We start from the raw sequence: 15,151 nt of genomic DNA, 5'->3' as shown, positions 1-15,151 counted from the left end.
AAAAAATCAATTTGAAAAATCTGTAGAAATAAAGGAAATAATTAAATAATTATTTTAAATCTCTAAGAAAGAAGGATATTATTTTTGAAATTAATGATTAATGCTATAAGCTTCTAGGTTATTATTCGTGGTCTGAAATTAATGATAGCTTAAGAATGTTTTTCAAAAATAAAATTACCTAAATTAGGCGTGATTGCCTCTTGATTGAAACTCAATTTAGACGTGATTGGTGACGTGTCAGGTGTTGACACGTGTCACATTTTTAAACTCAGAAGCATCTAAGTTCCGCGTTTGTGATTTAATATAAAAAATAAATCAAGATTTGATGTGTGATTTAAATTAAAAAAATAATTTTTTTATTATAAAAATTTTTTGGTTTGTGATTTAAATTAAAAGTAACAATTATTATTAATAAGGAAAACAAAATAAAGATTTGATTTGTGATTTAAACTCAAAAATTAATTTGAAAAATCTGTATTAATAAAGGAAATAATGAAATAAATATTCTAAATCTCTAAGGAAGAAGGAGTACCTGATTTAAATTTAAATTATATTTGTGAGAAATAAAATATATCAAACGAGATGTCATTGCGTAGATCTCGAAAAGTTATGTGGAATCAAAAAAAAAATTACCTGATTTGGATACCCGAGTCAAAAGTTATGACCTTCAAAAGTTTTATTATTAAATTCATTTTTTTTTTTGGAAAAAAATGACACGTGTCAACACCTGATGAGTGACGCCCCATTGGGGCGTCTCCCCTCAGGGTGAGACGCCCAAAATGAGCGTCACTTTGTGCAATAAATCCGTAATTATTTCCAAAACTGTAATAAATGCATATTTATTTTAATTAAAATGTATTATTTTAATTTTTTTGCCTGAGATAGTTTTCTCATTTTTTCTCACTTCGAAAATTGCACCTCCTCTTTTTTTCTTTTTTGCTTTTTAATAGTGTGCTCCACTTGATTTCTTTTTATAACATGAGAGAACTACTCCCATGTAACATGAGACTAATATTCCCTTAAATAACACAGCTTGCGTCTTTTCACTTTCGTAAGAATTTGTGGGTTTCACACTTTTTTTTGTCTTTTTTTTTTCCAGTGGATCCCATCTCTTTGTAAGAATGAGAGAACACAAGTTGTGTCAATTAAAATGACACATCTTTTTTCCTATAATTTATCCACAAATCTTAAATTAAAATTTTCATTATACTAAATTAATTTTTCAAATTTTCCTTTCTCCAGGAATAATAATCGTTATTTTTAAAACTATTTATGCATAATTTTTCTGTAATTTTAAATTCTATCTAAATTTAAAGACACCAACTTGTTAGTTAATATATTAAACAAAAAAGAAAGGAAACTCAAAGGAAAATGGAAGGAAAAGAAAAGGCAAGTGTGTGTATATAAAGACACCAATCGTTATTTTTTTTATTTTTTTTTTATTTCCAAAAAAAGAAGTAAATTTTTTTACCAAAAATAAAATAAAAATAAAATACAAAAACATAGGAAAAAACAAAGGAAAAACAGAGCAAGAAGAACCATAAAGCCCTACCCTCTGAATCACAGTTTAGTTTTGCTCCCTCTCTTCTTCCTGCCTCTCTCTCTCTCTCTCTCTCTCTCTCTTTTCCTTTCATAATTTCTACCTTTTTTTTTTCCACCCACATTCCTCTCAGTATATCTTACTTTGATATAGATCAATCAATTAAAAAGAAAAAAAGAAAAAAAGAAAAAAGGAAAAAAGAAGAAGAAGAAGAAACATTCTTATTTGTTTAGAAATAATAACAGATCACACTTTGTGGCAATTTTTGTTAACTTAAAATGTTTCTTCGTTAGTGTATTTTGTTTGCATCATCGTCATCATCATCACCAATAATAATCACTGAAACCCTTCCTTCTCTCTCTCTTTTGCTATACCCAATTGGCTTCCCCTTCGCTTTCTTTCTTTCCTTTTTGAAAGTTTGTTGCTTTGTGTTACGAAGATGAGCGGTGGTGGGTTGAGGGCTTCAATTCCAAGCGGTGTGAGGAAGATGATCCAGAACATCAAGGAAATCACGGGTAATCACAGCGAGGATGAGATTTATGCAATGCTCAAGGAGTGTTCCATGGATCCCAACGAGACTGTACATAGGCTTCTCTTTCAGGGTATCATCATTTGGTTCTGTTTCTTTGTTGTGTTGTTTCGATATTGATCTTGATCTTGATCTTTTTTGTTTTGTGGGGTGATCCCTGTGTGTTTTCTCATATGGGTTTTGTTTTGTTTTGTTTGGGAGCATGTTGATGGAATTGGGTTTTTGGAGTGTGGAGTGGGAACCCTCTGGGATGAAGTTTTGTTTGGCTCAAGTTTCAAATTTTTTTATAACACCCCATTTGAATTTGGTGAGTTTTGGTGTGAATGTGTCTTAGAAAGTTCGGTTTTTCTTTTACTGTTGATAAAGTTTTGTTTTGTTGAGTTTGGGTTTCTTTAATACCCCTTTTGATTTTTGTGAGGTTCTGTGTAGTTGGCATATGGAAAGTTTAGATTTTCTTAAGGCATGAGTCATCTTGTGGACTTTCTGAGTGTCTAGTTTCATATCAGATGTTCTTGGTTGACTTACTGTAGTTTTGAACTTGACTCTACTTCGTTTTAGTAAATTGAGATGCTTTTTTTTGTCTATAAACTTACATTGTCGCCAAATGTTCAGCTGAGTTGATACTCGTTTGATGCTCTTTTAGCTGCTGATAGTTTATTAAGTAGACCAAAACTGGATTCTTTTGAGAGGGGGATTCTGTGTTTTGGTTCTGCATTCTGGTTTATTGGTTATTATACTCATCTTTCCTCCAATCTAGATAGGAGGTTTTGGACTCTATCCTCTACTCTGGGGTGAAGGGGGAGGGTTTTATTTATTTATTAATTATTTTGGGTAATTCCTATTTTTTGTTCTCATTCTCCTGATTGGTAGAGGTTCTTCATTGATGAACCCATTTGGAAATCCAAAACCCCTTGTAAGGTAAAACGTTTTGATGCTTTTTAGAATCAATGCCAGTAATTTGTTGCTTATTTGCAGACTTCACACAACTATTTCCCAAATTTTCGTGTAAAGTATAAGGTCTGTAATCTGTATGTAGTTCTTATTGAATTTTTGGTTTTTTTCCCACCTTCGAGCTGTTTCTCGTGATATTTTTCAAAGATTTTGGAATAATGATGCTAAAAATCAGCTGTTCTTGCCGTTCTCTGTTGTATCTGGTTGGGGAAGGTTGCACACTTTTTTAGGGTTATTTCTTTCTGGGGATAGGGTTGTTTTCATTGCTACTTTAGTGTCTGTGCATGGTTTCATCAAGGGGTTTCCCTGTTTGATATGGAGAAAGATTTGACAGCTTATTGCATTTTTTGAGGTTCATTGTTTTCTTTTGGTTTCTCTGTTTGGGAGCAGGATATCATATCCCCATCCCTTGTCGGACATTTGCCCCTTTCTCTCAATTAAAATGTCTATTAAAAAAGGTGATAAATGCATTACCGTGAGGGGATTATCATTCTTGTTTAGTGTGATGGTTATGGAAATCCACAATTCCTGATTATTACTAAGCGTGTAAGTTTTAAAAAGGACTGGTTAGTGCCACATAGACCTCTTAGCAAGAGGGCTTTGTACGTTCCACTTTATTTGGTCTGGTACTCCGTTCATGCTTGTATATAGTGTTTCATTACTTTTTTAAAACATTTCTCATTAATGTTGTGTCAAGTCAATAAATTGAATTTTTTTTTTATAACTCTCAATGATGATTTCCAGTCTGTTAGGAAAAAAATGTAGCAATTATCTTTTCCCCTTTCTTTCTGTAGAAATAGTTTTTAGCGGTTTATCTAGTATTCTGGTGGCAAATGGTATTCATTTTTTAGTTTCACTTGTCTTCTTCGTTTGATGGAGTGACATAACATTTAGCTTTTATTACATTCTACTTAAGCCCCAAGGTCTCGTGTGGTGTTAGAGTATGTTATAGTAGCTGAGTCCTTCCCACACCACACACATTAAAGGGTCAGCACTCTTTGCAACTCTGTTAAAATTCTGTTACAGTAGAAAAGGTTAGTTTGTCAGAAAGATAGATAGGAAGTTAGTAGTTTCTAACAGTGTGTTAAGGACTCAGCTACTATGACGTACTCTAACATATGGCTTTTGTGTGGGAGGTTTTCAGAAGACTATTACAGTGTGTCTACATGCTAATTAAGATGTTTGTGTGAAGTAATGTCTATGAGGTTCTGTGATGCTAATGAAAGCATTTTTTTCTACTGGATTTGTTGGTTGGGTCATGAAGTTTGAAATTGTTATTTTGCACCAGTTTTCTTTGACTGTCTGATTAAACTCGTTAGTTTTACCTTTCTTTGCTATTGGAACGAATTTCAATCCCTAAATGTTCAGTACAAAATACTAACTCTCTGGTTTATGCATGTTTAATTTTACATATATCAGACTGGCTGTCTTTGTAAATGATTTTTTAATATATTCCCCCTCCTCCCCTTGTGAGTTATTGGTTTGAGTATGAAGTTTCAAACCCTCATCATTTTGCATATCAAGTTATCAACATCCGTTCATGTATTGCTATTAGTATTAGTAATAACATTTTGAAGTTGCTTGAGCATTTAATTGCCTTCTTCTTGGTTAATGTTGCTGTTGCATATTTATTGTTCTTATTATATGCGTCTAAAGAAAATAACATTGAGCAACTGTTTTGCAGACACATTTCATGAGGTCAAAAGAAAAAGGGAGAAAAGAAAGGAGGTAATTTGTTCTTGTTGTTGATTAGAATTAGATAGTGGCCTCTTATTTGTTAATTGCATCATATTCTCATGGAATTTTTTTTCGCTGTTTGGTTGGAATGGCTAGTTGTTTGGCATGTGACTACTGCTCCTTTGTGACCTTTCATGGGTTCGAATTTGGAAAACTGTCTCTTTGCAAATATGCAAGGATAAGGCTGTGTACAATGATTGTCTTCATCCCTACCCTCGTTAGTCGGGATTTAATGGGGATTGATATTTATTCCCCTTCATTTCTTTATTTATTCAATTATTTTCCTATCCAATTTATTTTCCTTTTCATTTATCTGTTTTTATTTTTACTATTTTTTCTGTTATTTATTTACTATTTTTTCCTCTTATTTATTTTCTCTCTTATCTATCTTTATTTTTATTCTATTTTTTGTATTTTTCTTTTTAATTTTTAATTCCTATTTTATTTAATTTTCCTCCTTTTCCCTCTATCTTTTTATTTGGGTTCATTGACCACCAACCCAACTAGTTTGGGATAAAGGTGTTGTTGATGTTGATGTTTACTTATGCTCTGCCCTTTTTATTTATTGTTTTTTGTTCAAAATTTGCATTTAAGCATTATTTTGAGCTGGCTAATTCAGTTTTTTTTTTTTTTTTTCCTTCCATGTGTTTATGATTCTGCAGACTGTTAAGAACAGACAGTCTTTGGAGTCTCGTTCGAAGCCTGGCTCGCAAGGGCGGGGGGTTAGGGGTGGTCGGGGAAAATTTTCACCTCATCATGTGTCGCATGGTAAAATATCTATTTGGAACTACTTGTTTGAATTTCCCCCCCTTTGGTGTTAGATAACTCCCTATTTCTCTCTTTCCTGCTTACCTGCTAATTTTTCAGCTAAAATATTTTTTGCTTCGATTTCTTTAGGTTCTGTATGTTTAGAAATGTTTGAAATAGGTAAGCTGAGTATGCACATGCTGTAGTAGCATTTGGTTGTTTTGTTTTGTCACCTTTTGGTATCCAAACCAATGGCGTTGCCGTTACATATCTTGGAACTTTTTACCTTGCCCTTAAAATTTATAACTGGTAACTTTGATGAAAAGTAGTGGATGTAGCTGCAATGTAATGTGTATTTTTGCTAAAGTTTAGATGTTGTGTTGGGCAGTAGAGTTGCTAAACTAAAAGTATATTCTATGGGCCTTCTCTCAGATTTTGTTGGTGGCAAGAATTCTGGTACAGGCAAAGATAGTGGAACCAATCAAGTAACTGAGAAGGGTGCACCGCCTTTGCCAGTTTCTCAAGAAACAAAGACTAAAGAAAAAAGTTCTGGAACAAGGTAAATAATTTGAATTTTTAGCTGTCATTGCTATCCTCTAGTTGCTAATTATTTTACAGTAATGTGAATTTAAGTCCTGATACATTTGGTTGAAGCTACATAACTATATATCCTTTGCAGTTCTGTTCCAGTTATTTCCAATGTAGCATCTGGAACTACTAGTATGGACAGAATTACTCCATCTTCTGGTGGTAATAATAGTTTGGGTAGTGATTTTCCACCTGATAGCTTGGACAGAAGTGCAACAGTTGTTTTTGGCAGTGAGTCAGTGTCTTCTGCCAGTGACTGCTTAGGGTCTAGACCTGCATCGTCATCGGCTATCTGTTTCTCTTCTTCAGACCCCGTACTGGTTCCATCTAACAATTCATGTTTTCCTGGTACTGTTGGGGCAATTAGACGTGAAGTAGGAAGTCAACGTCCTCCTGGGGAATTAACTGCTGTTAACACTGCTGGTTAGGACATGTGACATTTTTACTTGGAGTACTTTAATAATTTGTTGGGTTTTGAAGTTTTCCAATGTAATTAATGATGAATTTCTTCCCAATATTTGTATGACAGCTTCTGTGACTAGTAGCTCTTCTTTGAAAGGAAAGATTCAAGGAAAATCCCAGGGAGTGGCAAAGAATCATCTTACTGAGGTGTCATCTTCGTCAACAGTAGTAATACATGGTAGCTCTTCAGTAAATAGGCCTTCTTCCAACTACAGTAGCCGGTCACAACAATTAGTCGGCCTTCAGAAAGGTAATTCATATTTCTGCAGTTTAACAAGGAGGCTTTTTTTTTTTAACTCCTCCGTCCGTATTCTCCAGTGTTTGTTATTTCCATGCAATAACTACTGTTACATATACAGACATTGTTGTAGAGGCATCATGCATAAATTTGTTTGTGTGTGTATGCTTTGTATTCTTCTGATGCTGTTGTGTGTTTTACCCTCTTGCCAATATTTACATACACACAAGAAGGCAGTTTTAAGTAATCAGAATTGAGTGAAAAATGCAGAGTTTTCTGGTTATATTGTAAGTTTAGAAGTCTTGTTATGGGAGTATTTTTTCTGCTCAAACAATTCAATTGACGTATTGGATCAATATGTTTGTGTGTGTTCTGGTGATGAGTAAGAGGACTAATTCCTTTGTATGTATTAGCATATATTCTTAGTTTACTGTTTTACTGTACTGTTAGTTTTACTGTTTGTTATTTGCCTGTGTATTCGTTTGCTCCTGGTGTGTGATGCACCTGATTATTTCTCTTATGATTAGTTTGTTATGCTGAGTCAGCTTCTAGCTCTATATATATAGAGCTCTCACTTTGTATCTGTTATCACATTAATATCTTCAGATCTTCCAAAAGCTCTTCAATGGCTTCTCTCTCTCTCTCTCACACACACACACATTCATCTCTATTATGGTGTTAGAGCCTTCGATCTGAAGGTCTGATCCATACCTAGCCAAACCATGTCTCCCACAACAGATTCAAACGCATCATATTCGCATTTGTCTAATCAAGGATCTTCGCAAGCAAATCGAAATCCAGCTATGGAGAATCGCGCAACAGAAAACAGAGTGCCACAATTGTTCAATCAACAAATAGCAGTGAAGTTAACATAGGACAATTATTTGTTCTGGAATCAGATTGTAGATCCTATTATCACCTTGCATCACATGCATCGTTTCCTGGTGAATCCGAAGATACCACTTCAGTTTCAGTCAGAGGAAGATCGAATCAATGGAGTTCAAAATCCTGCATATGTCAAATGGATAACGCAAGATTCGATGCTTCTCTCAACCATTTCAGAATCAGTGGTGAACGAAATTCTAGGAGTGAAGTATTCGCATGAAGCTTGAGATAAAGTACACAAATTATTTCAAGGAATGATGAAATCGAAGGAAAGATTGTTGAGATCTGAGTTACACTCCATCAAAAAGGGATCGAAGACGGTGAAGGAGTCTCTCTCTCGTATCAAAGGTATCTGTGATTCCTTGAAGGCTATAGGAAGTCCATTAAGTAATGAAGAGCGTACTGATATTACTCTTGGAGGATTACCTGCTGAGTACATTGCGTTCGTCACAACTGTTCATGGACGTGAGAATCCGTAGTCTGTTGAAGATCTCAGTATTCAATTGATGACACATGAACAAATGTTGGTGAAGCAATCAGATGCTATGATATCTGAATCCGCAACTGTGAATCTGACTCAACATTTATATGGTAAGTATGAGTCAGATTCTGGAAAACAGAGCATCACAAATAACAATGGCAACAATAACACTCTGTTTGCCCCTGTTTTACGTGATCAGGAACAGAACACTGGTTCTGATAATTCTAGTCGTTCATTTCCATCAAACAGAGGAAGAGGACGCTATGGAGGACGTAATAACAGAGGAAGAGGACATGGAGGAAGATCAAATGTTTGCTGTCAGCTCTGCTACAAGTTTGGACATGATGTTCAAACTTGTTGGCATAGATATGATGAGAATTTTGTTCCAACTCTTCCTTCTCCTAATAATGCTTCTAATCCACAATTTTCCCTCAGTTCTTTCCTAAGGTTCAGCAGCATGTAATGCCTCAACAGAATCGCTCCTTTCAATATGTACGTTATGCAAATGTTCAGGCTATACTAGCTACACCACAAGCTATGGTTGCTGCACAACCTGGAATACCTACTCCTACTTTAGAGTGGTATCCAGACTCTGGTGCAACACATCATGTCACCTCCAATCCACTAAACTTGATTTAGAGTCAGCAGCTGAGTGGTGCAGAACAGATATTGATTGGAAATGGCCAAAGTTTGACAGTCACAGTCATTGGCTCATCAAATTTTCACTGCACCTCTTGATTCTCACACATAATTACACCTCAAAAATCTCCTTCTTGTTCCCTCAATTATGAAAAACCTTGTGAGTGTTAGCCAATTTGCAAAAGACAACTCTGTATACTTTGAATTTCATCCTACTGTTTGTCTTGTCAAATCGCAGGGGTCACACAAAATTTTACTTGAAGGGACTGTTGACTCCAGTGGTCTCTATAAATTTGATGGAATTGATCTACATCAAGTCTCAGCTCGTGCTTCACATAATGTCTCAAGAATTCCTTTCAATTCTAGTAGTGTACCTGCTGTTTGTATTGCTGTGTCTACAGCAAGGTCTTTTGCTTGTAGTGATAATGCTCAAGTAAATAGCAGTCAACCTTGTGATATAGGAAATTTTGTCTACTCAATGTGGCACCGCCGTTTAGGGCATCCCCACAAAGATACTCTTAAGTCTGTCCTTCAAACTTGTAATATTCCCTTCAATAATAAAATAGTGGAAATTTTTTGTTCTTGTTGCATTGGGAAAGCTCATCGTTTGCCTTCATCACCTCCAACCACTGTTTACAGCAAGCCTTTTGAACTGATATATAGTGATTTATGGGGCCCTGCACCAGTAAAATCCATTATGGACATCTATGTTATATCTCTTTTGTAGATGCCAATACTCGATTTACATGGATATATCCTTTGAGGCAAAAATCTGATGCACTTCAAACTTTCAAATTTTTTCACTCTATAATTACTACTCAATTTCAACTACCAATTAAATCCATACAAACTGACTGCATAAAACCCAGATGATCAAAGGTCAACGTCAGGTGCCTACCTTTTTCTTGGCCCAAACTTGGTGTCTTGGTGGTCCAAAAAGCAAACATTGGTGGCCAAATCTAGTACAAAGGCAGAGTATAGGAGCTTGGCTATTGCTTGTGCTGAAATCTTGTGGATACAGTCTCTTCTTTGTGAACTTCATATTCCCTTGACCACTCCTATGGTGTTTCATGTTAATCTTAGAACTGTTGGTCTGTCTCATAATCCGGTTCTCCATTCCAGGACTAAGCACATGGAGTTGGATATCTTCTTTGTTAGGGAGCGAGTTTTATCTGAAGAGCTTCTTGTCTCTCATGTTCTTGCTTCAGCCCAGCTAGTAGACACTCTCACGAAGCCTCTGTCTGCTCCCAGATTTGCTAAACTTAGATCCAAACTCAGAGTTCTGGATGTTCTTCAACTCCATCACTCCTGAGTTTGAGGGGGCATATTAGCATATAAATGCTTAGTTTACTGTTTTACTGTACTGTTAGTTTGTACTGTTTGTTATTTGCCCTTGTGTATTCGTTTGCTCTAGGTGTGTGATGCACCTGATTATTTTTCTTATGATTAGTTTGTTATTTAGAGTTTGTTATGCTGAGTCAGCTTCTAACTATATATATATATATATAGAGCTCTCTCTTTGTATCTGTTATCAAATTAATAATATCTTCATATCTTTCAAAAGCTCTTCAATGGCTTCTCTCTCTCTCTTTTACATTCATCTCTATTAGTATGCATCTGTATCCATCTTCTACTTTCTTATTGTTTTGTGAGTGGATATGAAAATGTGAACGGATAATGTTTGTAAAGAACCATTTCAACCAAAAGCTTAAACTGTTAGGTGAGGTTATATTAATGATTTTTTTTTTTTTTTTTTATATTTCTCTAACATGGTCCCTCACACAAGAGCCTGTTGGGCTTGAAGGGTGGATGATGCATTTGGCCCAGCCTATCTGTGCTAAGAAACTCCATAATAGTTAATTATTTTTATCAATAGAAAGGGGGGCAGTGATGATCGAACTCGTAAGTCGTAACCACGTGGTCACATAGACTCTGATACTATTTGAAGATCCATTTCAACCAAAAGTTTAAGCTGTTAGATGAGGCTACATTAATGGTTTTTTATATTTCTCTAACAATGTTAAACCAATAAGGGAAAGTTTAGAAAGTAAACAGGATTAAAGAGAAACTAGAGTGAAAAGAGAGAGAATTTTAGGAAGAAAGCATAACTTTAATCAATGGGGTAAAGTTGCTGTGCTGGTCTACAATTAAGCCTTCACAGGGCCACCCTATATATACAATTTTTTAAAACTTGAAATTAGTTGCTGTAAGAAGCATGCATTTTCCCCCCAGTAGTTTTTTTTTTTGCCAATACCATGTTAGGGTTTATCTTATTTTGAGTTATTAGTTTACTATTTTTTTCTTTACAGTTTTATCATGATGTTAACAGCTTGATTGCATTTATCCGAAAAATCTCTGTTGCCTTATTAGTACTTGTCATGATGCTTTTTTGTTTGTATCTTATTATGGTAGTTATTATATGGTTGTAACCCATTTATATTGACTGTATTTAGGTGTATTTTACTGGTTAGATGGGTGTCTTCATGATTGTATATATTTGCATGTGTATGCTGCTAAGTGTGACTGCAGTTACATTTTTTCCCTGCTTTAACCATTTATAATCATGAATTGGCTTGATCTAGATTTATAATTAGTTTTTTTCTGTAACAGCTGGTTCAAATAAGGAGTGGAAACCGAAGCCAACAAATACAATTAACCAGGGTTCTAGACCAGCTAGTGCATCTGAGTCTTCTGCTGTTTCAGCTGAAGCAACTGGGCAGTTACAATCAGTGTCTGGTGTCCTTGACTCTGAAGAAGCTACTTCAAAATTGCAGAGGAAGCTGGAGGATTTACATCTTCCACCACGTCAACATGTTATACTTCCAAATCATATCTCTGTACCTGATTCTGAAAAGAACAAATTTAGCTTTGGGAGTTTGGGAGTCACTTTTGGAGTTAATACAAGTTATGTTAATGGCCCAGAGAGCGAAAAGAGTTCTACACCTCTTTCCGGAGTATCTCAGGCTGTTGAAGAAACTGCAGAGGAGCAAGTGTCAAGGTAAAATCTTTTAAAAGTATAGTTTGTGAATCTGATTTTGGTGAATTCAAGTATAATAAAACTTAAAGAATATAAATACTTAAGTACTTTCATGAAAGGATGTTAATGGGGAGAATAAAAATTTTCATGCACAGATCTTTGATACCTGCTCAGTTATGTGAGTGAGTTTATAACTTAAGAGATATAATTAGCCTATAATTATTGTTTGTTAAGGCTTAAGTTTCTGACTTTCGATAAATGAATCTTTTCCCTGGATAACGAGAGTACTTATTACAAGTGACCAGTTTGAATAAATTTTCAATTTCTTCCATTTGCTGTGGGTGCTATAATGCTGTTTGTAGACCCTAGAATTGACTTTATCACCCTTCAGTTATTTAGTTCAGTATTTTTCTGTACTTGTATTACTGGAACACGTATCTTGTCTGTTTGCATTTCCTGATACATATACCTGATGTATTCTTTTGCCATGTTAATGCGTACACTTTCGCCTAGCTTCCAGCAATTTTCAATTTTGTCCCTCTGACAAATCATATCTTTTACTTCAGCAGTCAAAATGTTCCAGTTACTTCTGTGGTGGGCGATTATCCTGACCATCCACAATCACCCACTACTATGCCTGAGAATCTATCATCTGGTGACATGGACGGGTCATCCAATGCTATTCAGGATTATAATGAGTCCAAGCAAGACACTACTTTTCCATCTGAAGGTAATCAGTACTCGGTGGTGCATACTTCTCCAAACTACAGTTTTGGTTTCATGCCCCCAATGTTGGGAACACAGCCTGCACAATTTGATAATTCCGAGTCTCAAGCACGTGATATTTCTCGGCTTCCTAGCTTTATTGTGAGCCCTCTTATCTATAATATCTTTTTTTATTTTTTATTATTTAGTTTACTTTGCTTTTTTGGTTGCTTAAAAGGTTAAATTTGATTGTTATCTTACTGTAGGTCCAACAACCATTTGATCCAACTAATTATTATGCCCAGTTTTACCGCTCTGGTGCTAACAGTGATGGTCGTCTTTCTCCGTTTCCCTCTGCCGGGGTTACTACTAAGTACAATGGCAATGTTGCAGTGCAGCCTGCATCAAATTCTCAGTCTCTTCAAGAGGTTTGCATTGTTAAAGTGTCATTATTTTAGTTATGAAGATTTAACATTGTGTACTCTCCAAGACTGGAGACACATTACTAAATCCGATATATCTCTGGCTTTCAATTAGAGTGATCATTTCAAAATGATGCTTCTATTATTTGTTAGATGGTTTATTGGTGGTTATGTGAAAACATTGTGCTCATGGTCATTCAAATTTATTTCTGTTTGTAAATGTAGTCTGTCCGTAAACATGTACTCTCCATTCTTTGTTGGTCATGTGGTTTCTCTGGGAACTTATCTTGGTTTGTGAGCTTGTTCTTTTACAAAACAGACATTAATAAATTGCAATATTTTGTTCCTAATACGATTCTGTTTAACATTTTTGTAAAAATCACGATGAAGAAATCTAGGGCCTGTTTGAATTCTGTTTTTAAAAACAGTTTTTTGATTTTCAGAAAAAAAAAAAATCTGTTTGATAATGTCTGTTTTGTAAAAATAGTTATAAAAATTATAACTATTTTTTAGTTTTTAGAATAAATTTAGAGAACCTGTCTCAGTTGTTTTTATGTTTTTTTAATCGGAGTGATGCATGAAAGCATTTTTTTTTTGTGCTAAAAGTTTACACATTTTATGTTTTGTTTGCAGGGAGCTGTCTTGTCCACAGCAGGTCCAACAGCGCTTGGGACTCAAGCTGCTGGGCTGATGCAAAACTCAATAGCTGTTACTCAGCAGCCTCTCCCTGTCTTTCGACCACAGAGTGGGGTTCATATATCCCATTACCCTCCTAACTACATTCCTTATGGTCACTATTTTTCACCATTTTATGTCCCTCCTCAAGCAATCCACCAGTTTCTGGGTAACGGTGCATTTCCTCAACAACCTCAGGCCAGCACTGTGTATCCACCTCCTCCGGCAGCAGCTGCGACTGGGATGAAATATCCTCTTCCACAATTCAAACCTGGTACAAATGCAGCTAACTCAACACATTTTGTAATGCCAGGTGCCTATGGCACATATGGTTCCTCCCCTGCTGGTGGTTATAATCCTAGTTCTGCAGCAACTGCAGGGAATTCAACCTCTAATGAGGATCTTGGTTCCTCCCAGTTCAAGGAAAATAATGTATACCTCAATGGACAGCAGGTTTGTTCCTTTTGACCGTCATTATTCAATTAAGTTTAGCAGGCTGGACCCTATCTGCTTTACTTCATTTGTATTTAGGTTTTCATGGTACCAGAATTCTTACATTTGATGAAATAATTATATACTGCGTTTTCACAGCAGAGTGAAGGTTCGGCAGTGTGGGTGGCTGCGCCTGGCCGAGACATTTCCAGTTTGCCCACCAGTTCATTCTACAACCTTCCACCTCAGGGTCAGCACGTGACTTATGCCCCGACGCAAGCCGGCCATGGCACCTTTGCTGGCATCTATCCACTTATGCAACAATCCCAGACAATGGCTGGAGCTGGAGCTGGAGCTGGAGCAGTTGATATGGTAGGGCCTGGAGGCAGTGTTTATCAGCAGCCTCAACATGCACATATCAATTGGCAAAGTAACTATTGAGAGGCTTTGACATCTTCCTGACAGATAAACAAGATAATTAAGTCCTATCTGAGGCAAAATTTTGGGAAACTCTTAAAATATAGTTGGAGATCTCTGTGGGGATGACATGACATTTGGCTGCACTTGAGTGTACAAAGCTGGAAAATTTGCAATGGGATCTTCTGATTTCTTGGGTTGAGGATATGAAAGGTACTGTCCTCCTGTAACTGATATTGATCATTATAGTTAGACTTGAGTTAGAAACATATGCAGGCCTTCCCCTCTTTTAGGATGGTCCTTGAACTCTATTAAAGAGTATTGTTGGGTAGTCAGAACTTGTTTTTTTCTTTTTTAGTCTGAGTTCATAGGGTTTGAAAGGTATTGGTTGGTGGGGAAAATGTTGCCTTTTATTGTCTTACCTGTAAAGTGAATTTTGACAGCCAGAAAATCATTTACTAAAGCTGTTGTATTGCTATGGCCAAAGCAAAATGTCAAATTGTTTCAGTTAAACTGATGCATAGACACTTGTGCAATTTAATCTAATTTTAGGATACATGGAATTTCCTGTGTTGCTGGGCTATGCAATGATTTCCAATCTCACTTTTGTTCTTGCTATGATGTCCCATAACTTGTGCATGAGCTTGTTCGTACAAAAGCTAGGCACACTTGTGTGTTCATCATTTGAAACCGTTTAACTGTACATAATTTATGCATGATGAATCA

The 15,151-nt window shown here is 35.8% G+C and overlaps 1 protein-coding gene across 5 annotated transcripts; it reads left to right on the top strand.

Annotated features, from left to right (window-relative positions):
• The first annotated feature begins 1,683 nt into the window (after window positions 1-1,683).
• LOC133307963 (GBF-interacting protein 1-like) lies at window positions 1,684-14,908 on the top strand. 5 transcript variants are annotated; one of them, XM_061508546.1, is made up of 12 exons: window positions 1,685-2,142; window positions 4,705-4,748; window positions 5,420-5,525; window positions 5,937-6,063; window positions 6,184-6,515; window positions 6,622-6,804; window positions 11,408-11,795; window positions 12,341-12,641; window positions 12,746-12,907; window positions 13,535-13,850; window positions 13,947-14,029; window positions 14,171-14,908. In XM_061508546.1, exons 1-12 carry the CDS (start codon window positions 1,980-1,982, stop codon window positions 14,447-14,449), a joined length of 2,484 nt encoding a protein of 827 aa, XP_061364530.1. In that variant the 5' UTR covers window positions 1,685-1,979; the 3' UTR covers window positions 14,450-14,908. The 5 variants fall into 5 exon arrangements, with proteins under 5 accessions (XP_061364525.1, XP_061364527.1, XP_061364530.1 ...); XM_061508544.1 differs by having other exon boundaries at window positions 1,686-2,142; window positions 14,168-14,908; XM_061508541.1 differs by having other exon boundaries at window positions 1,684-2,142; window positions 6,184-6,502; window positions 6,573-6,804; window positions 13,535-14,029.
• The last annotated feature ends 243 nt before the right edge of the window (window positions 14,909-15,151 follow it).

This window comes from Gastrolobium bilobum, unplaced genomic scaffold (assembly GCF_033153095.1).
Source record: "Gastrolobium bilobum isolate Gb01-03AN ecotype WA unplaced genomic scaffold, APGP_CSIRO_Gbil_v1 utg24596, whole genome shotgun sequence".
Classification (NCBI taxonomy): domain Eukaryota; kingdom Viridiplantae; phylum Streptophyta; class Magnoliopsida; order Fabales; family Fabaceae; genus Gastrolobium; species Gastrolobium bilobum.
Note: the sequence above shows the minus strand (reverse complement) of the source record. Positions and strands in the feature narration are given on the sequence as shown.

What these genes read in the sequence shown, in the direction of transcription:
- LOC133307963 (XM_061508541.1), top strand. Translation starts at nt 1,980, where the DNA reads ATGAGCGGTGGTGGGTTGAGGGCTTCAATTCCAAGCGGTGTGAGGAAG. An exon ending in ACCTCATCATGTGTCGCATG is followed by an intron (nt 5,526 to 5,936) that starts GTAAAATATCTA and finishes GCCTTCTCTCAG; the next exon opens with ATTTTGTTGGTGGCAAGAAT. An exon ending in ATTCTCAGTCTCTTCAAGAG is followed by an intron (nt 12,908 to 13,534) that starts GTTTGCATTGTT and finishes TTTTGTTTGCAG; the next exon opens with GGAGCTGTCTTGTCCACAGC.